Source organism: Thamnophis elegans, chromosome 13, assembly GCF_009769535.1.
Source record: "Thamnophis elegans isolate rThaEle1 chromosome 13, rThaEle1.pri, whole genome shotgun sequence".
Taxonomy (NCBI): Eukaryota; Metazoa; Chordata; class Lepidosauria; order Squamata; family Colubridae; genus Thamnophis; species Thamnophis elegans.
Genome location: NC_045553.1, coordinates 29,436,844 through 29,462,249, shown reverse-complemented (window position 1 = coordinate 29,462,249; position 25,406 = coordinate 29,436,844). Strand labels below are relative to the sequence as shown.

The 25,406-nt window shown below is 41.3% G+C and overlaps 1 protein-coding gene across 1 annotated transcript; it reads left to right on the top strand.

Annotated features, from left to right (window-relative positions):
- The first annotated feature begins 49 nt into the window (after window positions 1-49).
- On the top strand, window positions 50-22,271 carry KCTD9 (potassium channel tetramerization domain containing 9). The gene is made up of 12 exons (XM_032229971.1): window positions 50-138; window positions 7,375-7,496; window positions 9,735-9,778; window positions 9,863-9,959; window positions 10,722-10,780; window positions 12,989-13,117; window positions 14,358-14,425; window positions 15,300-15,395; window positions 17,321-17,470; window positions 18,934-19,039; window positions 20,837-20,970; window positions 21,125-22,271. Exons 1-12 carry the CDS (start codon window positions 91-93, stop codon window positions 21,239-21,241), a joined length of 1,170 nt encoding a protein of 389 aa, XP_032085862.1. The 5' UTR covers window positions 50-90; the 3' UTR covers window positions 21,242-22,271.
- Window positions 22,272-25,406: the final 3,135 nt, after the last annotated feature.

Here is a 25,406-nt window from a genome sequence, read left to right as displayed (position 1 = left end):
GGGGGCGGATTGGTGGGTGGGCCTGTTGGTTAAGGAAGCCACTCTTCCGGGTTTGTAGCCAGGCTGGTACAGCAACTCCAGAGGGAGGACATGAAGAGAGTCACCCTGTTTGTTAATGGCAGCCCCAGAAATGGGAAGGTAAGCCGGCCGATTCCTCTCGGTTGGGGCAGCGGGGGAAAAGAAGCCCCGGCGTGGCTTTTTACAACGGGAGTGACTGGCCCTCCCTCTTTGATCCTGGGTGCATCGGGGACACTACGAGATCTCTGCAGTCTCCAAGAGGGGAAACAGCCGAGCAGGGAAGCTGATGGAGCTGCAGATGGAAGTCTTGTTCTCTCCCCCCAGAGAATCCTGGGGTAGCTCCCATGGAAGCAATTCCCATTGGATTTGATGAGAAGTGCTTAGAGGGCAACTTGAAGACTTGTGGACTTCAATTCCCAGAATTCCCCAGCCAGCCATGGCTGGCTGGGGAATTCTGGGAGTTGAAGTCCACTAATCTTGAAGTTATGGGACTCATGACTAATGCATAAGCTTGTCATCAGAAAGGTTGGCAGTTCGAATCCCTAAGGCTGCGTAAAGGAGTGAGCTCCCTATTTGTCCCAGTTTCTGCCAATCTAGCAGTTCGAAAGCATGTAAAAATGCAAGTAGAAAAATAGGAACCACCTTTGGTGGGAAGGTAACAGCGTTCCGTGCGCCTATGGCATTGACTCATGCCAGCCATATGACCACGGAGACGTCTTCAGACAGCACTGGCTCTTTGGCTTTGAAACGGAGATGAGCACCGCCCCCTAGAGTGGGGAACGACTAACACATACGTGCAAGGGGAACCTTTACCCAATCTTAAAGTTGCCAAGGGTGTGGACACTCTTGGAATAGTCCTTTCCAGCATTCAAGCTGATATAAAAAGGATTGCAACCCACCAATGTCTACTTTTAGCTTTCTATGGAATTCTTCTCCCCCAGAATTTTTGAGCTACTTCCTCCAGGGTTGCCTGGAATTTCACCCCACCCTTCTCTGAGCTGGCCACCTTCCCAGAAAAGGGACGAGGAAGTCTCTCTTTGCAGAAGAGAAATCTACATAGGGTTTTTTTTTTGGGGGGGGGGGGTGGTGGAGGTGACTGCCTTTGTTTTTTAAACTTTTTGATCTTGGCTACATCCTTAGGATTTCCTTGTGGTCTCCTATTCCCCCCACCCCAAAAAGATTTTACCAGCTCTCATCCTGTTTGGAATTTGGGATTAATCAGCTAAGGGCAACCACCTAATTTGGCAGGACTTGGCACTCCCATTCCTGGTTTCACTCCTATGAAGAGTGATGAAATGTGTTGTTTGACAGATCTGGAGGATGTGAGAATGTGAAAATAGAGGCATTGGCTGTATATTGGCTAGCGTATCTGACCTGCAAAAATCTGAAAGCACACCAAAAGGAAAGAACAGCCACCTAATTCCTGTCCTCACCTTTTCAGATCAGCTATGTATAGTCTTCTTAGTAGGTTTCATTGCAATTTGATGTTTAGCCCACAATAAAGTAATGAGTACTTATCCTATTCCTTTTCTGGTGATTGCATTCCAGCGATGACCTTCAGATTAGAAATAAGTACTTAAAGCATTTTTGATGCAGAGTGCTGTAGAACATCATGTTACATGAAATCCACAAAATAAATGATAGCTTTGATAAAAATGCAAATCATCAGAACTGTGATGTACAATAGTGTCAACTTTTTGATTAAAACTTCTTTCTTCCCCCAAAGGTGCTGATTGTTAACAATTTAATTTAAATTTTGCCCTTCTACCTAGTGGGTACTCAGTAATTTAATACCAATTATTGAAAAAGGAATAAAGTTTGCATTCACACAACACTCTTAACCTGTCATTGATTTTTTTCTGCATTTTCACAATGCATAAATTAAATGGACTGGTGCATGCAAATCACAGAGCCACAGAAATCCTAGCTTAAGCGTAATGTATTGTGCAGATACAGCCACTACATTTTTTAGTTTTCCTAGTTAGGAATATTTTGTACCCTTAGCCAGAGTTGAGCCCTCATGCAGCTGGCTTTTCTTCCTTCCCTTGTTTGCCTACCCTCATTCCCTAAACGCTGCTGGATTAAATATACAGTACAGGGTTATAAAGACTGCATTGTATTATCATAGGTTTAATTAATACAGGGTCATGGTTTAGGAGAAGGGAGCAGGAGAAATTGCAGTAGGATGAGGGACAAATTGGTCTAAGGTTCATTTATTTAGGACAATTTCCTAACAGCAAATTCCAGATTAACCTATTATGTCTTAGAACTATGTGCGAAATTAGCCAGTGACTTGGCTGGTTGTGTGCCAGTAAAAAGTCCTTTTCACACTAATGAAAATGCAAGCTTTGCATCACTTTTTCCTGGACCAAGGAACAGGCATAAATTAATGAATGCCGTACACTTATAAATCTGTTTGGAGACATGCTGTTTTCTCAGGATTTAGTCTTTAAAAGGTCTGTGTCAGCACCCAGCTGTACAAATAACCTGTGTAGGTTTATTTTGATAAAATGGAGTTAGGCTTCCTCCCAAAATAGTTTTTCTTCTCCCGCACACTGTTTTTAAGGAGAAAAACGCAGTTCCATATTCAAACAATATTGTGATGCTTTGCCTCATCTTCCCAGTGCAGAAAAAAATTCCAAAAGTCTAGCATATATCAAGATAGATTTTTTTTTCTTTTTCCAAAATAGCTACATCATTTTGCAATAGTTGTATTCATTTACCAATGTATAGCTTGGGCATACATGGAATATGTTGTAGCATTATTCTATCAGCAAACTCTCTTACCAGATTCCTTGAGAGTATGGTTGGGTTCTCACATCACAGGATGTTGTGGTTAGATTTTGGCTTAGCAGGATGTGTGAACTGAGTTATGATCTTTAGTCATACTTGAATTAGTCTGGCAAACTTATTCAATCAACTGTTTGCTTGCCTGCAGTATCTTCCTTTTACAATTCTATGGTTGGTGTTATGTATTAATGCTGTGGCTGGTTCAGGATTTGTAGGATCTGATTTGAGTCGGTCACCGGGACCAGAGGTTTAGTCTTCTGAGCTTTCAATGCTAGAGCCCATCCTCAGGAAATTTCTCTCTAGCAAAGTGTGTGTTTTGGGCTATTCTTTGTGTGGTATTTATATAATGCCTGGTTGTGTGTGGGTTTTTTTAGTTGTTGGTTTTGCTGTTGTTTGTTGGCGATCTGGGTACTTGAGAGACCGCCTGCTGCCAATTACCTCCCACAGACCCATTAGATCTCACAGGGTTGGCCTCCTCCGGATGCCATCTACCAGCCAATGCCACCTGGCTATTACCCAGGGGAGGGCCTTCTCTGTGGCAGCTCCGGCCTTCTGGAATGAACTCCCCGCAGGGATTCGGACCCTCACCTCTCTCCAGGCCTTCCGAAAAGCCGTCAAAACTTGGCTTTGTCGGCAGGCCTGTGGGTGATGAGTTCCCTCCCCTCTCGACATGTATGGTTGTGCGACTGTTGCCCACTTTTATTATTTGTATTTTGTCTTTTATGTTCCCCCCTTTTTTCCCCCTTTGAATTGTTCGCCGCCCTGAGTCCTCCCGGAGAAGGGCGGCATACAAATAATAAAATACCAATACCAATACCAATTGTTTCCTTGTACACAAGGAAATAACAGCCACCAGTTTAAAAGTCAGCCATCAATACCCCATCATCAGCTAAAAAGCCACACAACCCCAGGCCAGGCACCATACAAATATCACACACAGAACATCACACACTCTGTTAGTGAGAAATTCCCTGAAGATGGGCTTCAGCAAGTCTGAAAGCTCAGAAAACTAAACCTCTGGTCTTGGTGACCAAACTAGATTGGATTCTGCAATATGAATCCTGGGACATACCCATTTGCCTTCAGTCCCAACAAATTGTTGTCATCTTAATCCCTAAGCTTTTCATTCTTACTGTGCCAAATAGTGGTATTCTTTGGGCTTCAGCTTATTGGGCAATACATGGTTGGATTTCCCCAAAATGCTAAATCATAACTCCCTGATTAACAAGTCATAATGATTGAGATAATATGCCAGTATGTAACCAAACAAACCCTATTACAGGTCAGTACAATATACAACAGGGGTCAGCAACCTTAAACACTCAAAGAGCCACAAAGGTCCTAACTGGAAGCCCCCTATTCAATTCTGCAGCCAACGGAAGTCCAGTTCCCCCACCATAGAGTTTCCTCCTAGCATGGCATCCTTTTTCCTCTACCTGTCCTAACCGAAAGCCCTATCAATTGTGGAGCCGACCAGCGACAGGGAGCCGCAGCAAAAGGAGGAAAGAGCCACATGCAGCTCCAGAGCCGCAGATTGTCGACTCCTGGTGTACAAGAATCTGTCCTAGGAACTCTTGAGTTGTTACTGGAGTATAAGTACCCCATAAGATTTACTTTTTTGCTGTCATAATCTAATAATAACTCAACCAGCAGGAATGAGAAAACCAATATTGTATGGAGGGTTAAGATCTAAACGCAAAACAGCATTTGTCTTTGTTATTTCCAATGCTTTGTTGTTACAGGATTCTTTCCCACACATTTTTTTTCTGATTTTGTGCATTAAGGACTAATTATTTGGAAACAGCTGTCCATTATCTAAATTTCATTCCCCCCATTCACTCTCTTATGATTCACAATGTAATAAATTAACAGATTAACAGAGTTGGAAAGGACCTTATACATAATTTAGTCCAAACCCCCCCCCCCCCGAAGCAGGAGATCCTACACCATTTCTGACAATTGGCAGTCCCATATCTTCTTGAAAGCCTCCAGTGATGAAGCTCCCACAACTTCTTATGGCAGCTTCTGTTCCATTGTTGATTGTTCTCACTGGCAGAAAATTCTCCTTATTTCTAGGTTGAATCTCTCCATTATCAGTTTCCATCCATTATTCAATGTCTGGCCTTTGGGTGCCTTGGAAAATAGCTTGACCCCCTCCTCTCTGTGTCAGCTCCTGGTCCTCCCCTGGTCCTTCTCTTCACTAGACTAGCCATGCCCAGTTCTTGCAACTGTTCTTCATATGTTTTAGTCTCCAGTCCCCTAATCATCTTGGTTGCTCTTCTCTGCACTTTTTATAGAGTCTCAACATCTTTTTTTATAGTGTGGTGACCAATCACATATTTAGTGTCTCATGTGAATTAGGTAGTTGTGTGAAAACATATTAAATTGTAATGTCTTAAAATACAAGACTTCCATCATTTTAAAAAAATAGCAGTAAGGTTCATTCCATAAAATATATATTTTTTAAAAAATAAGCTTTGGGAATGAGGGGGTTAGGTTATTTGTAGCTTTCCTCAAGAAATATTTCAATTCAGATATGCTTTACACCAGCTAAAGAGAAACAGCGTCCTGTTTGTCATTGAGATAATGCACAGCCTGAGCCCTGATCGATTTTTAGGACAGACAAGGAACTTCTGGAGAACTTTGCCACTTGAAATTTCCCAGATATTCTTCTTGGTTGACGTTTGCTCATTTTGATGGAGTGTGGACTCTGGAGGGCTGGCTAGGAAATGGTGGGATGACGTTTTGACCGATCAAAAGTTTTTCTTACTGCTGTTTCTGCTCACTCTAACAACAGGTGGCAGGGCTGTGATTGGGAACAGGTATGGAAACTCTGGATTATAAACAGCGGATGACTGGGGATATTATTATTATTTTTTTAAAAAAAATTCGTGCATCAGATCAGCCAGCACCTGTGGAACCCCGTTGCTCTGGGTTTATGAAGTGACTGGCGTTTTAAAATGATGGCCTTTGACATACGAATCTGTGCTTTACCTTGTTGGGAATGGAAAACAAATGACAAGCGCAGGATGTGGTTTCCCATCTGTGGTTGAGAGAGACACAAAATAAAACAGGAGCTCTCCTCCATCTGCCGCCGTAGACTTTGTTGCATTCCAGCAGACACTGAAGTTATAAACATAAATATTGAAAGACATAAACGTTTAAGAAAAAAAGAGGGAGAAAATTATCTCCAGTGAAAAAGCTGGATAATTCTACATGAGGTGATTAAATCTATCACCATCTAATATTGATGTGGCCTATTAACAGTTTTGAAATCATTTTACCTTCTGATTGCTTGGTTGACCCAGCTTCCTTCAATTAATAACGGGATTGTTCTGACATCAGTTGTAACTCAGACGAATGTTCCCAATTTGGAAATATTTCCACTGGTTACCTTTATCAGCTGCACAATGTATTTAAAATGTACAATAGTCTACTCAATATGTACAATCCAGAGATGGTATTCAGCAGGTTCTGACCAGTTCTGGAGAACCGGTAGCGGAAATTTTGAGTAGTTCAGAAAACCGGTAAATGCCACCTCTGGCTGGCCTCGCCCCCATCTATTCTCTGCCTCCTGAGTCCCAGCTGATCAGGTGGAAATGGGGATTTTGCAGTATCCTTCCCTTGCCACATCCACCAAGCCATGCCCAAAGAACCAGTAGTAAAATATTTTGAATCCTACCATTGCTACAATCATATGTATGTATGTACACACACACACACAGACACACACAGAGTTACATTTCCGCCGTTGCTGAGATTCTGTTTTTAAGGTATAGCTCTATGCACATTTACATAAAAAAGATAAATTACTCAGTTTGCAGCTGATGCTGTGTCAAAACCAAACAAACCACATTGAAATATAGGCAGTCCTTGTTTAGTGACTGCCTCATTTAGTGACTGCCCCATTTAGTGACCGTTTGGAGTTATATTAGTGATGAAAAAGTAACTTTATGAACAATCCTCGCATTTACCACCTGGGCAGATCTGGGAAAGCTGAAATAAGATCATAAGCAGAGTTGCATTTCACTTTGTTACTGCTTTGCCAACCAAGTTGCCAGTTCCAATTGTAGACACTAAACAAGGACTAAGATGGTTTACACAAAGCCAATCAATTGTGGCTTATTACTGAAAACTGAAATAAATAAACCACATTGTGGTGGCACAAACTCGGGCCCTTAATTCTGCAGGATAATGCCGTGACGCTGTTTGGATCCAATAGGAATCTAGAAATGGACTTCATTTAATGGAAAAGGAGTTGGTAGCATGACTGTTCTCTAAAATGCCTTAAACATAGCAGATCTCAAGTGTAGATGAAACTATTTCCTTGTTGCAATCGACATTGTGGAAACTGGGAATGAGAAAGAAGAACAGATTTTCTAAGGCTGATCTACTTCTTGGGGAGGGGGGGGGAGGTTGTGCAATTTATCTCCGGCTGACTCTGAAGGTGATCAAGAGCGCTGCACAGCGCATGGATTTGCATACTAGTATAAAATATAACTGGATGAAAAATCTGGAGTAGCTAACTGTGTGTCCTGAATTAAAAGACTTAACTTTCTCTCGTAGGTTGTGGCTGTTTATGGAACACTGTCTGATTTGCTTTCTGTCGCAAGTAATAAGCTTGGAATAAAAGCAACCAGTGTCTACAATGGAAGAGGTGGACTTATTGATGACATTGCCTTAATTAGGTAAGATTACCCTGTATTGGAAATGTGTTCATTAGAGCCCTTTTGAATAAGCCTAACAGGCACGAGAACTGCTTGGAAGATGGCATAAAAGCTAATTCAGGAATACCATACTTATTGTACTACAATAGAGTACAATGTATTGATAATGAAATGGCCAGGAACCTCTTTTCTACAAAGCCATCAACAGGGATTATTTTCTGGCCAGAGTGTTTACTGGCCAGATGCCCTTCCTGTTGCCAATGCGGAGTTATACTCAGCAGATATATTCTCATCGTGCCCAGAGAGAGAAATATCTGTCTCTACCTAGGATCGAACTCATAGCCTTCTGATTGTGAGGTGAGAGCTCCACCTCTAGGTGGAGATATGCCACACCACTCCTATCAACAGGGATTATTTTATAGAGAATATATTGTAGCTCCATCTTCTTCTGTAACAGATGGAAGACTATCAAAGGGGAGTTCCAACCTAGAACCAAGGATAAATTTCCTGGCAATCAGAATTAACCAATGGAACAACCTGCCTTCAGAAGTTGTGTATGTTACATAACTGGAGGTTCTGTATTCTTCCATTTCCACTCTTCCCCCCTATCCCTTCTTGCTTATGTGATATGGCTACTTTGCAGACCTCCATCTTGAAAAATGCTAAGTATTGCCTTTAGCAACCAAAATGTTGGCTACCCCAGTTTAAATAACAGTTTGTTGAGCACATCACGGTGTCCCATTTCACACAATATTCAGCAATATAATGCAGTTGTCCTGGCTTAATTGAATGCCATGCCCAAGGCCAAATCTAAATAATCCATAATGGTGGCTTAGTATAAAGCATGGGTCTATTCTGACATCTGAAAAGCCCACTCTTTAAACCATAATCCCAGCCCCATTCAAGCCATGATTTGATTCTGATTTGGAAATGACCCAAGATTAGTGTAATGGCTCCTCTCCTAACTTGAGAAAGTAAAGACTCTTGAAATGGATTATTTCAAAAGGAACTTTTAAATCAAGCAGGATGGAAACTATTAGAAGCAAAGCAGCATCTGAAAATCTTTAGGCCATGCAAATGGGATTAAGCTGATAATGACCCCTCCCCTTTGTCCGAATGCAGATTCTGACCAATACACAAGTGTGAAGATGCTTCCTTAACTCTTCTGCCCTGGGAGTCAATAAAGCACATGTTCCCATGGCTATCTCTAGTTAGACATCAAAGTCATATATCCCACATGGCTACCATAAACATCCCTCCAAAGATGTTGGGACCTTCAGTCTCCCGGTGACAGGAAACCAATTGTGAAGTTGTAAAACTCAGTTGTTTCAGATGTAGCTAATGATTTAACTCTGAGGCTCCCCCTCCTCCCAATTGAATGGCAATATCACTTTTAGGGATCTGACAATTAGCTAACAAGTCAGTGAAGAATTCAAAACTATTGTGAACTAAGTGTAGGCAACCTGATGTCTTCCAGATGTCCAGAATATAATTTTCATGCTGGTTGGACATGGTGAGAGCTGTAGTCCAAAGCATCTGGAGGGCATCAAGCATTTATCCTTGTTGCACACTCTGATTACAATAAATGAAAAAGCAGAGGAAGGAAAAGTCTGAGCTTCGGAGTCAAATTATATGATTTATATAGCTTCTCAACTGGGACAGGATTGCATGTGGATTCCATTGTGTAATGGTTACAAATAGGTTTGCATTCCATCTCTCTTGGCCAGAGAATTGCTATCCCATCCTATAGATTGTCTTTTAACAAATAATTTCTAGTAAAAGGGTTTATTTGTTCCATGAGTCCTATGCTTATTGAATTTGTTGGGAAGTACGCTGTAAACAAAGCCTCATTACCAGAGCATCTTTGCATAAATATTACTGTAACTCTCTAGCTTGACTCTTAACTCTCCCACTTTTCCAAACATGAATGTCATTGCACTTAAGGAATTTGGATCAAAACCATCTGCAAAAGCAATTGAATTTAGAGCATGGAGAGTTTGTTGATTTATCAATGCATTTTTATTTTCCTGACACTGAAGCAGTGGAATGTAGGAAAACAAAAATCAAACTCTGAAAAGGGATGGTTTTAGATATTGGTGCTCATTTCCTCTTTTGAAAAGGCGGGGGGAAAAAACAGTCTTGGTGATTTCACATTTTTTAAAACTTTTATTGCTTAAACGCTGCATTTCAGAGCAAGTCTGATATACTTATTCTTATTCTGAATCCCTGGTTTTCTTTCTCATTTCTTTCAATCTATAGAGATGATGACGTTCTTTTTGTATGTGAAGATGAACCCTTCATTGGTAAGTACACCAAGTTGTTTTCCTCCTGACGAATAGGAAGTCTAAAGTTGTTACTGTATATTGATATGCTTTCCATGTTCATAGATCCCCAGAATGACATCAACACTCTAGAAACATTAACAGGATCTCATTCAGACTGGATAACACTCAATGTAGGAGGACGGTACTTCACAACTACCCGGTATGAGTCTGTTTCCTTATTGGGAAGTTCATCATTGGAAAGATAATATTGCTAAGGGTTAAATGTTCGGTTGAGTTCGGCATTATGTGGGGTAAATTGTAGGGGTGATACCAAAATATAATTTTATCATCTTTTATTTATATATTAAATTATTGTATTTTATGCCAATTTCATTTTAGATTGTATTTTATCCAATTCCATTTTAAACTGTTTTTATCAGATTTTAGTAAAAATTTGTGTCTGGAACTCTGCACTTTGATATGGCCCAAGGGTTAATCAATAAACTAAGATAAGATAAAAGGGTTAAATGCATTGGCTATTAATAAAGCTGTTGACAACTTTTGGATTCAGTGGTTGGATTCAAGCTTCATGCTAAACTGTGAGGTTATATATGAAGGCAGTTGTTAGTTATTATTATTATATACAACCCAGACCAAATGATTTTTCAAACATCCATGATTTTAAATTGCTAGTTTAATCTGACATTGCCTTGGCTCTCTCTAAAGGCTCAACCAACATTTCTCAATCTGGTGTTGAACCACATTTCCCATTATTTAAGTCAATATTGGGACCTAACTTGCTGATAAAGATAAGATAATCTTTATTGTCACTTCTTTCTGTGGACATAAAAAGAAAATTAATAAACATAAAATAGAAATAAATAATAAATAAGCCAGATGTATATATTTTTTTAATCCCCATGCTACTCCAGATGCCAAGGTGGCCAATTGATTCATTAATTTCTCTACATTTCTTTCGTAGGAGCACTTTGGTTAGTAAAGAACCTGAGAGCATGCTGGCTCACATGTTTAAAGATAAAGGTTGGTATGACTTGAGATACATATTCGAAAGCTCTATCCAGTGCCCATTTTGCAAATCCATGTCATGTAAACACTTCTTTGTTGCAAAGTAAGGCTTGATGTAGATGATTCTGAGGAAACTACACAAACCCCAGTGGCACCCTTTAGATTTGTGTCTATAGACAAGGATGAGGGTTTGGGCTTACAACATTGTCTACCTAGCTCAGTGGTTGGCAACTTGCGGCTCTGGAGCCACATGTGGCTCTTTCATCCCTCTGCTACGGCACCCTGTCACTCAAAATATGCGTCACAGCTGCCAATGTGTGTTACCCACCCAGGTTTCCGACACATCTTTTTTTTTTTCGGAGTTCAAAATGTTTCTGTTGAATTCAGAAATAAAAATTTGTTCTCATTGATTTCATAAATAAATAAAGGCTTTTTTTATACATAGCATAAAAGTAAAAAAAATAACATATGCAGGGCTATCTTATTATAGATGTCAAAAGGGGTTTGTGGTTCCCGGTGTTTTCTTTTCTGTGGGAGACGGGTCGAAATGCCTCTTTGAGTGTTTAAGGTTGAAGACCCCTGAGCTGGTTCTTCTTGAGGAGATGTCCACAGGTGCACTTTGAACAAAGGAACAGTTTAGCAGTTCATTTACCATATTTCTCGGAGTATAAGACTCACCTTTTTTCCCTCAAAAAAGAGGCTGAAAATCTGGATGCGTCTTATACACTGAATACAGCATTTTTTGCCTCCTGAAACTCCACCCCCTTCACCCAAATGGCCATGCATAGCCTTATGGAGGCTTTCAGAGAGCTCCTGGGGGCTGGGGAGGGCAGAAATGAGTAAAAAACGGGGCGTTTTTTGCCCCTGCCCCCCCCCCCCCCCGCAGCACTCTATAAGCCTCCATAAAGCTATGCATGCAATTTTATTTGACGAAAAACGGACCCATTTTCTCGAAAAATGGGCTGGTTTTTTTTTTCCGTCTCCCCCCTCCCCGCGGGAGCACTGTGCAAGCCTCCCCCCCCCCCCCCAAGGCTATTCATGCCTTTTTTTGGGAGAAAAAAACGGGCCTGTTTTCTTGAAAAACGGGCCTTTTTTGGGAAGTTTGCAGAGTGCAAAAACTTTTTTTTTCCCTTTTGGAAAGCTCTTTAACTGATTGATGAGAATTACATTGATCAAGTGCTGTGCCAGCAGAAACACCTATCTATCTATTTCTCTATTTCTCTCTATCCCTCTACCTACCTACCTACACAGTCTCTCTCTCTTCCTACCTACCTACTGTATTTCTCTATTTCTCTCTCTATCCCTTTATCTACCTACCTAACTACTCTCTCTTCCTACTTACCTACTGTATTTCTCTATCTCTCCCTCCCTATCCCTCTATCTACCTACCTACTTTTTAAAAAATTTGCCTCTTCAAAACTTTGGTGTGTCTTATACTCCGGTGTGTCTTATACTCCCAAAAATACAGTAAGTCAGGAATGATTTTCAGGCTAGTTTGTTGGCCATGGGCTACAGAAGTGCCACAAAAGAAGAACATAGTTACTAATATCTTTACATACCACATGTAAACAGATTTGGTGCTCTTTCCTTCCTCATACAGTGAAATGTAATTCAAATGTAATGTAATTCAACTATATTTTAGATTTCCCAACATTTCTCTATCAGGTGGCCCTCCACATAAATGGGCTTCAGTTCCCTGAATTCTTAGCAATCTCCACGCTCAGTGGGGAATTCTAAAAATTGAAGTCCACCCATGTGGAGATACTTATAAAGCAGAAAAGATTCTAAATAGTGCCTTAGAACCCTTTCTGCAGCCTCCAGAGTACCTGTTGAGGCTGGGGCCAAAAATGTCCCCTTGCATGGAATTGGAGGAGTAAAAAGTTCACTTCTTAAAACCACGACTTATCATCTCATTATCCTGCTCCTGCCTGCTTTTAGAAGGTAAATATAGTAAAATCACCAGCAAGCCAACAGAACATGTATTTCCAGTTTAGAGGATGTCATTTCCTCCTTATTTACTATGTCCCCATTCTAAATTTGTGATGGCAACCAGTCTAAGTGTAATTTCTAAATGTGACTGCAGATCATCCATTTTAGTTGCTGGGGACAGATGGAGATGGGGAAGGTGAGAAGGAAGTGAGACGGGAAGGGTGAGGAGAAAGTCTTATCTCAGGACAGGTTAAGGAAAGCATTTTTTTAAAGAAATGTGTCCATCTGCAACAGATGCTTGGGGAAACAAGAGAGATCACAGCGGAGCTTTTCTGATTGACCGAAGTCCGGAGTACTTTGAACCGATCTTAAACTATTTGCGACATGGACAACTAATTGTGAACGATGGCATTAATTTGTTAGGTATGTACTAAGACGTATAAAACATTTTGTTGCCTTTGTTACAACCAAGTTTGTTCTCAAGACAGTACTAAAGCCAAGCTTCCTGAATAGAACCAAGGATGTGAAAAACTCACGCAAGCTTTTGGCGTTTTGGTACAATCTTGGGTTTCTTCAGTCCTAGCCCCATACCATAACCAGTACATATATACTACGCTTATTCATGTCACTGAATGATTTGGGCTGGTCATTCATTCTTTGCCCAAACTAATAGGGTTGCTCTTGTGGGGCAAAATTGGAGGAACAAGTATTAAGTAAACAGCCTCTTGAGCTCTTCGGAGGAAATGTAGAGTTAATCAATCAACACATGGGTAAACAGAGATTGTGGAGTTTTTAATCAAACAGATCTGGAAAAGGGATTTAAAATTAAGGTGACTAGCAGTCGTGGGATACGACCAATAAGTCCCAGTATGGACATTCCAATGCCTGCTGGGAGCACCAGGTACCGTTCTGGTACGGTGCTCCGAAGGGCCCGCCCGCCCTCCTTACCTGTATTTCAGCCAATCAGGACTTTTGCACATGTGCACGGAGCATACGGCGCCTGCGCCGTGCTCCGCCAAGCAGCTAGAGCATCACGGGTGGTAAGTATGCCGGGCCCCATGGCAGCATACCGGTTGCAACGGGATCCGGAACCCACCACTGGTGACTAGATAGCTTTGCTGATCTGGTTTGCAGTAAAACAGCATACTGCAGGAAGCTGAGGGAGTGGGGCGGTGACCTGGAGGAGGTGGAGGTTTCACTTCACAATCAGGAGGCTGTCAGTTCGATCCTAGGTAGAGACAGATATTTCTCTGGGCACACTGGGAATATATCTGCCAAAAAGAACTCGGTATTGGCAACAGGATGGGCATTCGGCCAATAAACACTATGCTCCATTCAATTGCCCAGACTCCACCCCTCAAGGGATTATGGCGTCGTTAAATGAGCGATGATGATGAATGCATTAAGCTGGGGAATTGTGACTTACAATTCATCTTCAAACCATTGTTTCCTCTTAAGTGCTAAATCATGGTTGATATCTAATATTAACTATGATTGAAACCAGTCCTGGCAAAGGGACCTTGGCCCAATGAAACTGTCTGATCCTGTGCATGGATCACTGTGCACCTCTAACCTGCATTAGAGAGCAGGAAGGTTGAGTGGTGAATCTTGTCATTATTCCTAACCATTGCTAGCTTGTATTGTATCGCTCCTCTTACGCTAGGTATCTTAGAGGAAGCGAGGTTCTTTGGAATTGACTCACTAATTGAACACCTTGAACTAGCAATTAAGGTAATGCTAATTTTTGTATCTCCTTCCTTTCTGATCATTTGCCTTTGTTTTGGTTTTTCTGTTACATTTTGGTTTTTATGTTAATATTGTGCCATGGAAATTTTTTCTATATCTTAAAAACAAAAATATTTTGAAGACATTTTTTCCCGAGAAAGAATATTTTTTGCACTTCAAATTTTTTTCTTTCTTTTTGATATCACATGGTATTATTTTTTTTAGCATTGTTCGACTAATTAAAAAAAAGTATGAAAAAGTGGACAAAAGCCAGTAACATTTAATTGACAACATTCTGAGTGGATTCCAAGCAAGTTAGTTATTTTCAAAGAGATGCACACAATGGTGGGATTCAGCCAGTTTGCACCACTTCGGGAGAACCAGTTGTTATCTTTCTGACCAGTTTGGTGAACTGACTGTTGGAAGAAATCATTAGGACAGAGAATCAGTTGTTAAATTAATTGAATCCCACCACTGGATACACACCTACTGTATATGGCTTAACTTAATTTCAACTTAATTTTCTTGTATGTCATAAAGAGCAGTTTCAAATTGCTGCACCACAGTAACTGGGCAAACCAACAGTGTATACAGCTTTGTTCTTCAGACATAGACATTAATGGGCTCAGCCATGCAGTATAGCCAGAAGATGAACATAAGCAAAACCCAATGATTTCTAGATGTGGTTTAGAGGAAAGAGGCAGCATTAGATGGAACAAGCCTACAATGTCAACATTCCCAATAGCTTTTCCATGGATAGTAAATATCATTACCTTCTTGAAAATGCCCCAAACGTCCCTTCACTGCTTGTATATCACCCAATATGTGCTATTCCATCTTGTATTGTTTGGGCTTAAGCCCTTCTCCCCTTCCTTGACAGAATTCCCAACCTGCAGAAGACCACTCCCCGATTTCCCGAAAGGAATTTGTCAGGTTCCTCCTTGCAACCTCAACCAAGTCTGAGCTACGCTGTCAGGTAATATGATTGCCACTGAAATTTAAAAACAAAACAAAACCCAAGGACATCTTTTTGGGAGCTGGCTGTTGTAGCCCACCAGAGCCCAGCGGAGCTGGCAGCAAATTCAGACAGTGGGGAGGTTGGGGAGGAACATGGGCCAGTCCTGGAGTCTGGGGAAGGCTCTGATGAGGGCTCTGTGGTGGAGGCAGAGAGGGGGACAGAGCTGTCTGACAGTTATCAGCTGCCTTCAGAGTCAGACATCGGTGAGCCAGATGAACAGTTGGAGCCTGTTCCCAGTGTGCACATGTGCAGAATTGCCAGATGAAGGGAGCAGCTAAAGAACGGGGGTTGACCATCGTCCACCTGTAAGGCCACAGATGGATGATGAATGGCTCCTCCCAGAGGAAATAAAAGAGGAGCGAAAGGGGAGTGGAGTTTGCAGGAGACTATTAGTTCGCTTAATTGGTTCGAGACTCTCCAAGACCCCTTGCCAGGTTTTGCAGATATCGACCTGGCATCTCTCCAAACCAGATAAAGTCTGTGACTGTAAATCCTTCTTGAAAGACTTTGCTGGATGTGAATGAGCAGAATTCACAGTCAATTAATAAAAGGGTTTTTTGTCGGGACCAGGAGTTTGCTTCATGCTCTTAGGAAGTTTCGGTCAGAGGACTGTTTTGCACAACTTGTAAAGAGAAAAGGTCCCTCTGATATGCAGCCCTGGATAGCTAGTAATGTGGTCCCACAAAATAATAAAAAAATATTAAAAATTAAGGATGTTTGCTTATATACATTAACTATGTTATATATTTTATATGCACCCCATTCCACTTCATTCAATGCAATCCAGGGGAAACAAAAGGTTGGACAAGCATCCTTTAGAGCAGGGGCCACCAAGTTTTTGGGGACCAGAGACCACTTCGTGGAGATAAGTTTTTCCGCAGACCGAAGGGAGGCATGATTTTGCATGCTGCCTGCATCCCATGGATGGGGCTTCATTTCTTTGCGCGGTCCGATTTCTGGCTTACCAAGGACTGGGGTGGTAGTCCATGGATCCCTGCTTTAGAGGAACCTAGATCACATGTTCTTGTGTATCTTGAATGGGATGTTTTAATGTTTTTATTGTTTTAAATTGTTTTTATAAGATGTTGAGACTCTAGAAAGAATGCAGAGAAGAGCAACCAAGAAGATAGGGGACTGGAGGCTAAAACATATGAAAAACAGTTGCAGAAACTGGGCATGGCTAGTCTAGTGAAAAGAAGGACCAGGGAAACATGATAGCAGTCTTCCAATGATTGAGGAGCTGCCACAGAGGGGAGGGGGTCAAGCTATTTTTCAAGACATCTGAACGCCAGACAAGGAACAATGGATGGAAACTGATCAAGGAGAGATTCAATCTAGAAATAAAGAGAAATTTTCTGACTGAAAGCAATCAACCCATTAAACAGAAGTTGCCTTCAGAAGTTGTGGCAGCTTCATCACTGGAAGCTTTCAAGAAGTGACTGGACTGCCATCTGTCAGAAATGGTGTAGAAATGGTCTCCTGCTTGGGTGGAGGGTTGGAGTAGATGATCTAGAAGGTCCCTTCCCACTCTGTTAATCTGTAATTGTATTTTTAATTGTGATATATGTTCCCAAGTGTAAGCCTCCCAGAGTCATTCTCTGAGATGGGTGGCACTGGGAATTGAACAAATAAATAAACGTTGAGTGCACTCCTCCTCTGGTTTAGGTTAGACACTTTGTCTTCAAACCAATTGAGTTTGGATTTCTGAGCTGGATTTTGCCATAGTGGTTGCAAAATGTAGATAACAAGAGTGACCCCATAGTTTCACTTTCAGAAGCATTGTTTTGAGCTTGCTCTAACCCATGGCAGAACTGAAACCGTCATTTTGAACTCAGATTCTTTGTGGACTAGGTAACCTGACCGCTGCTCTCTTCTCTATACAGGGGTTAAATTTTAGCGGAGCAGACCTCTCCCGTTTAGATCTCCGGTACATCAACTTCAAGATGGCCAACTTGAGCCGATGCAACCTGGCCCATGCGAACCTCTGCTGCGCAAATCTTGAGCGGGCTGATCTCTCCGGATCTGTTCTAGATGTGGGTGTTATTTGGATAAGGCCTAAGAATTAATCACACTTAACTTTAGGCAAAAATGGATTAACCTCTCCATCTGATGAGTGGTTAGCTTTGTCCCATAGTAGTGTGCGTAAAGTAGTTACCATATTTTTCGGAGTATAAAACGCACCGGAGTATAAGACACACCAAGATTTTGAAGAGGCAAAATATTTAAAAAATGTTTTTGCACTCTGCAGACTTCTCAAAAACGGCTCGTTTTTTCCCCCAAACAAAATGGCATGTATAGCCTTTAGGAGGCTCCTGGGGCGGGGGGGGGGGCAAATTGAGCAAAAAACAGCCCATTTTTCGATCATTTCTGCCCTTCCCAGCCCCCAAGAGCACTCTGAAAGCCTCCTAAAGGCTATGCACTGCCATTTTGCCTCCAGGTTTCTGAAGGCAAAAAAAAGAAGAAGCTATATTCAATGTATAAGACACGTCCAGATTTTCAGCCTCTTTTTTGAGGGGAAAAAGGTGCATCTTATACTCCGAAAAATACAGTTATAGCTGCCCTATGGAGCGTGCATGGCCTGAAATAAATCTTAAGATGTGACTAGGAATGACCCTTGTCAATCACTGCAAATGCCCTACCCATCAGTGTTAACAATGCTATATCTAGCATAACTAGAACAATGTCTTAGTTATCTATCTGGTGACAGCTTCTAGCTTTATAAATGTTCCATGTCTCTCTACTAATTTGGATTTATTTGCAAAGAGATACCAAGAAATAGAAGAGATGGAACATAATGTACTTCAGGGATTTCAAATTCAAAGCCCGCAGGCAAGATCCGGCCCACAGGGTACTTACATCTGACCTGTGGGGGTACCCTGAAAACAGTGAAGGACTGGCCCACAGTATCTCTGCCAACAAAAACGGAGCAGCATCCCCAGGCCCCGTTTTCAGCCACCCGGCCTCCTGCAGCCCTTTTCTGGTGAAAAAGGACCTTGGGGAAGCTGTGCTCTATTTTTCCTGGCAGAGGGCTACAGGAGACTGTCCCGGCTGAAAACAGGGCCAGGGGGGATGCTCCCTTTTCACTGGCAGCTGCAAGAGGCTGCAGAGGACTCCACCCTGACCATGTCCACCTGGCCCCCTGAGATCAAACACAATCCTGATGCAACCCTCAATGAAATCGAATTTGATGCCCCTGCTGTACTTGATCAGGATTTGGTATGATGGACTTGAAAAGATGAAAGAGATTATTACCCATGAAATGAATCAAGAGGCAAATTTTAAGGGTAGTTAAAAGTGAAGTCCTTTCTGTTTAGGTAAAGCCCTGTGATTTGACACCTGCAGATTCTGCTAACAAAGGCTATGGAATTTTCTTCCTAGTGTTTTAAGCAAATACGATCAGTCCAACATCTGTCAAATGTAGCCTGCAGATTTCTAGATGAGATGAAACGTGGCCTCTTTTTCATCTGAGATTTTTCTTTCCCTCTTTCTTTGGCAGTATGCCAACCTCCAAGGTGTAAAGATGTTGTGCTCAAATGCAGAGGGAGCATCCTTGAAAAGCTGCAATTTTGAAGACCCTTCTGGCCTTAAAGCTAATTTGGAAGGTAAACTCCATCCATCGAGCCTTTTTTTTCTATGTAATGCAGTCAGTATCATTCAGGAAATGACTGGATGTGTGTTTTTGACCATTAAAGGTTGGTCGTTAAAACTGAAAGGAAATATTAATCAGATCAACAGATAACGTGATGAAGAAAAGTTGCCTTCAGAGCAGAGGAGAAGTAACTCAGAGCATCTGCTATGTAGATAAAAGATCCAGTTTAAATGAACAGGAAGCAGAGAAGGAAAACAACGCTAGTTGAAATCCAACACAGCTTACACATATTTAACAGTTAAATGATGACTGAGCATGTTGCATGGTACATGGTTTGGCAATCACAACTTCTAGGTTTTTGCGGCTCTGTCCCACTTTTGACCCCCAAGGATAAGTAGATTTTAAGAAAAAAAAGAAATAAAGCCCAATTCACAAATATTGGTTAAACATACAGGCAGCATAACATGTACAGTTGCAATTCATAGCCTCTTCAACCATTTCTGAAGGGCTATGACATCCATTACTTATACACTTGCACTTCAATTAATAATAAGACAGGACCTGGAGACTGCAGAATAGAAGAGAAGGAACTGAAGCAGATAACAAAACATAAAGACATGCGAATAGAAATAGAACGACTGTGGCAAAAGAAAGTAAATATAGTACTAATTGTACTACAATCCAGAGGTGGGTTCCTACCAGTTCGGATCAGTTCGGCCAAGTAGGTAGTAACTCGGCCTGCCACACCCCTGAACCAGTTCTATCGGTGGTGCCGCCATCTTGATTTTCAGTTCTGCACATGCACAGAACAATGTTTATTGCAGAAATTTAATTTTCCTTTTCTAACATTGTGTGCATGTGCAGACTTTTTTAGGTGCAAATTTGCACACATGGAGCACGTGTGTGTGAGTGAAGCTTGCATGCATGCACAATTTTTTGTGTGCGCTGAACTGGCAGTAATGCCGGCAGCAACCCACCCCATGTACAATCCTAACCAACTGGAGTACAACCTAAACACCATCGGCATTGACAAATTCACTATCAGTCAATTGCAAAAGGCAGCTATACTCAAAACAGCTTACATCCTGCAATGATATCTGTAACACCATCGAACATCCACACAGGGCATCCCAGGTCTTTGGGAAGGATTTGATAGGCAGGCAAAAATGCTAAATCCAGTCCTAGCATCCATCTGACTGTGTAACGAACAATAATAATACTAACAATATCTGTCTATCCCAGCTGTTGGGAAGGACTTGATAGGTGAATAAAAATGTCAAATCCAATCCAAACATCAGGCTGACTGTCCGATCAACTATAATAATTGATTAAATTTCTATGTCATCTGGCTCTCAATGATTCTGGGTGACTCACAACATTAACTAAATAAATGACAATAAAATAAAACAAATATAAAATATGGCAACCTTTTATAGTTGGATGCCTTTGTTTTTTTGTTTTTGTTTTTCCCCTGGTTCAAAAGTTTTATTTCTTTTAAAACACAAATATTTCATCATTCCTCAATCAATAAAACATCGAAGTACAATTTTTTTTGTATGCCCCTCCCTCCCTCCACCCCCCCAAGTTGGATGCCTTTGTTAATGAATAATGATTGCCTAAGATTTTTATGATTGTTATTTACTGGAAAAGAAAGACGAACATGATAGAATTTAGTGCGTGTACAATATTTCAAATGGTTCAATCAACATATAACTCAGCATCTTTTGCTATGTCTTGTAATAAAGGGACCAGTGAGAGTGAAATGGAATTCTACCTCTTTTTTTAATGGGCTTGAACTTTGTGGCTACAGGTGCTAACTTGAAAGGGGTTGATATGGAAGGAAGTCAGATGACTGGCATCAATCTCCGAGTTGCAACTCTAAAGAACGCAAAGTTGAAAAACTGCAACTTGAGAGGAGCAACCTTGGCAGGAACTGATTTGGAGGTGAGATCTCCATCTTCTGATTTTTGATGGGCCCCACAGAGTTAAAACAAGGGGTTCATTGGGAGTTTTCCTTCCAACTTCAATAGCCATGCTGCTTGGTAGGCAAGTCATCCAATATCTAGATTTCTGCTAATAACTTCCTCTCTTGTTCCAGAACTGTGACCTGTCAGGCTGTGATCTACAAGAGGCCAACCTGAGAGGGTCAAATGTCAAAGGAGCCATCTTTGAAGAGATGCTGACACCATTGCACATGTCTCAGAGCGTCAGATAGGTTGCCTGCTGAAGACTCTTGGTGCTCAATTAGGGAATAACGTTCCTTCCACAGCATGCCTTTCTCAGGGGTATCCGAGAAGCTGCTGCTGGATGGAGAGAAGGACCTTCTCTTGTCTTAGGTATAGGAATAGCTATTGAATCCAGTTGGGACAAGAAGCTTGCTCATAACTCCCAAAGACATTGCTATCTTGGCCCTACTTTGCTTTAGAACGCTCCTCTAGAAAAAATATTTATGAAAGCACAATATATGCAATTTATATTTATTCAACTTCCAACGAGGGTTTTTAAAACATGATCGGTTCACACACAGTAGCAAACTCCCGGGCTTTCAGCCTGGATTGATGAACTTTTATTTAGAGTGGCTTATTAAATGTGGGAGTGGGAGGAATTGGAAGGTCGAAAGGTATCCAGATTTGGATCTTCTTGGCAAAACAGAAATAGCTGTATTTCTTAAAAAGAGTCATCATGTATACACTTGGGGTCTTCTTTTAAGCCTGCTATGCACTAATTTGAAATAGCTGGGCTGTGAATACAGTATGCTTGGGTTCTTTGACTTAGAACAGTGTCATGAATATTAATTGCAAAAGGGGAACACTCATTTTTAACATCTGCTCATGCTTAATAATCAGGAATTGAAGGTGCAAATGAAATACAGAGGCTCCTGTGAGCCCTGAATTCCTAAGTTGTACTTTTTTAAATTGTCACTGGACCTAGTCTTGTGGACTAGAGACATTAGAAGTGAGCCAATTGGTTTTATATCAGCATTGGGAAAGTACGTCCTGAACATTTTAATAGGCTGGTATTATTACAGGCTTCCATCATAGTGAATAATGACCCTGCCGTTGAATTATCTTGGTCAAAAGTTGAGTGATATACCCAGTGGTGGGTTTCAAATAATTTAACAACCGGTTCTCTGCCCTAATGACCAACTAGGTAGGCAGGACTTGGTGTTGATGTGACTGGGTAGGTGTGGCCAACTCAACATCACTCACGTCGATCGGCGCTTCATCTTAGCTATTACAATGTAATCAGGGTTAACCGGAGAGGCAGTTTCTGTAAACAGGGCAATAAAGATTAGGCTAGAAAGAATACCAGGATGCTTCCTTTCTGCCTTCCTTACAGGATTATCCCGGTAAAGTGGGAAAAAACCAAAAGGAGATTTTTTTTCCAACAACCGGTTCTCCAAACTGCTTAGAAAGTTAACCACCGGTTCTCCCGTATAGGTGTGAATTGGCTGAATCCCATCACTGGGTATATCCTGGGGATCCTGGATAAAGTAGGGAGCAATCATAAATAGTTTAGGTTACTTTGCATAATGATGTGAACTTAGTTTGGTAATGAAACATCCATGAGATTACAACCAAGCTCAGAGAAGACCAAGGACCCCACAGTTAGTATTCTCTTCTGTCAGTACTAGGAAATTAAGGGCTAAGAACATACACAGTCAAAAGATGCCTAGAAATTTTTTTGAAATGTTATTAAAAAAGGAAAGTCCCTATATTTCCCCCACTCTTGCAGGGTTTTTCTTTTCTTTTTTTTTTTTAAAAATGGAAAAATAATTCTACAAAGTCTCCAAAAACCGGGCAAAACATTCAGCTCCGGCATTCCAGTTATGCCAATACGAAACAAGAAACACCTCAGCAGCGCTCCATGCCAAGAAACAAAACAGGGTTACTTTAATTTAACCCAATCCAGATATCACAATGTTAAGATTTGATCCTAAAGGTCCTTCCCTACCTCACTCCCGATCCTTTTTATGTGCCTATGCAAATAAAAACATGAACCACCTTCATAGTTTTATAGGGGGGGATCAAGAAATAAAGCTTGTTTAAAATTGCAAATGGAACTGGTGTTACATGCTCGGGTTGCCGTTCTCATCATTCATTGTCATTAGCCAACTCACTGGGTCTGTTGGGAAAGGTAATTTAACACCACCTATATAAGTCTGGCCTTATAGATAAACAAGTTTCAGCTGCAACAGAAATAAGATTCCAGCTATATTTTTCCTGCTAGAATATAATTAGGGAATCTGATCTCTCTGGATACCCTGTAACTCTCATAAGCCCCACGGCAGCATGTGGCTGTATGCAAACCCTTAACCTGTGCACATTTCTAGCTGAGTTACAGAAACAGAAGTAGTGGATCCTCCTGTTAAAAGTAACCAGAGCGAACCTGATTTAAATGGGCTTAGAAAATGTGCTTGGGACCACAAATCATGCTAAGCTGTGGCCTTGCAATTCAGCCCAAATTGGAGAATTCGTATGACACACTCAAGTCATGCAAACCAGGTCATGGCTTACAAATTCCCTGTGATGTCAATACAGAACATTTCAATGCTCTCTGTGCCTGTGGGCCTATAGCCAGATTGTGCACACACAGATATAAATGAAACTGGGTGAGCGCTTACCTTAGATTCAGAGCTACAATCAACATCAAAATGTATAGAGATTGAAGGGAAATTCCAATGAATGAGGCAACAGCTCCAGAACTACATCCTAGAAAGGGACTAAAATCTATACTTCTCTGCTGCAGTTGCATTTGGAGGAATTGGTCTGTCAGCTCCTGGGTGGGTGGGTGAGGCTCATGGACACTAATCATCTGGTCTGGACATCAGTTGATACATGTCTGTGGGAAGAATCCATTGTACTTAACATAGTTTTTCATTCAGCTTCTGGATGGGGAAGGGAACCAGGCTGGGGAGCATGGGAGTACCCTAGCCAGACAGAATCAAGAGGTTGTAATAGACACAGAGTTTTCATTACATGATTACATGGGTGACTTATTTAGGCATGCATTAAAAACTATGGGAAAAGCTGTTCTCTGACAATGGGAGTGTGAATATACTCTCAGTCCTTTCTTTTTCATCCTAAGCCACAAATGGAAGCTGACTGGACAGTCCATGCTGAATGGTGCCTTATGTCCAACTCCCCTCCCCCAAAAGGGGGATGATTAAATTGGTAAGGCTTAGAGCAGGGGTGTGAAACTCGCATTGCCATGTCATGTGACATAGTGACTTCCCCCTTCGCTAAAATGGATAGGCGTGGCCAGTGTGTGATGCATTCAGCCCATGGACCACAAGTTTGACACCCCTGGCTTAGAGGAATTGTACTTTCGTGACCCTTGAATGAAAAGCTAATAGCAAAGGGTCTATTGTGAATTCTCAGTCTTCCATACAGTGGAAACTTTGCTTTAATCATTTTGAGTGGGGTTTTTTGAACTGGATTGGTCTGGCTACTTTAGGATATTATAACAACAACAACAACAAAAACACTGCTGCTTATAATTTCACCAAAGTTTTAAAAAAGGAGCATGGGGCGAGGAAGAATGACATTGTTTCAAGGATACCAAACTAATTTATGCAAGAATATATAATGAGGATTTTCAAGTTTGAAGAAATCAGATTTACAGTGACTGGATATTGATCAATGCTAAATTGATGAAGAAACCGATTTAGCTATATTTCTTCCCTCCCACCCACCGCTGCCTTTCTATTAAACACATATATCTCAGAAAGGAATTAGATCTTCTATTGCAGAATTCTATTTTCTTAATTCTGTGTGTATAAGTTATATCCGTTTTCTTGAAGCTTGTTTGTCTTAAATAATCACAATATGTTCACCTATGCATAGGAGACCTTCATGACTTCCTTGATCAAATCATGGAATACACTCAGTATAAATAAAGAACATCAGAAACTTGCAAGCGTTTGTCTATTAATTTGGAAAATAACACTATTAAAGCTGAGGTTGGGAAGCTTAATTAATTAGTCCTTGGATATAAAAATAATTTGATCTTTTGTAGTTAAGGGTGTTTGGAAGAAATGTCCATCTGGGTTCAGTTCCAAATGGGGGTAAAGACACTGGGAACATGGCTGGTTTAATTGTGATGTGGTGTGCTGCCAGCCTGTGAAACTGGCAACACAGTCAGACAGTGAGGAGGTTGGGGAGGAACATGGGCCAGTCCTGGAGTCTGGGGAAGACTCAGACGAGTGCTCTGTGTCAGAAGCAGAGAGGGAGCCAGGGTCATCTGGTAGTTATGTGCTGCCTCTGGAATCTGACATCAGTGAGGCAGAGGAAAAGTGGGAGCCTGTTCCCAGTGCGTGCATGCGCAGAGCTACCAGAAGGCAAGAACAATTAAGAAAAAAGAGGTGATGCGGGAGTAAG

Coding starts and splice junctions, on each gene's coding strand:
- KCTD9 (XM_032229971.1), top strand. CDS start 91: ATGAAGAGAGTCACCCTGTTTGTTAATGGCAGCCCCAGAAATGGGAAG. Junction 9,960..10,721: donor CGGTACTTCACAACTACCCG/GTATGAGTCTGT, acceptor TTTCTTTCGTAG/GAGCACTTTGGTTAGTAAAG. Junction 13,118..14,357: donor CGATGGCATTAATTTGTTAG/GTATGTACTAAG, acceptor CTCTTACGCTAG/GTATCTTAGAGGAAGCGAGG.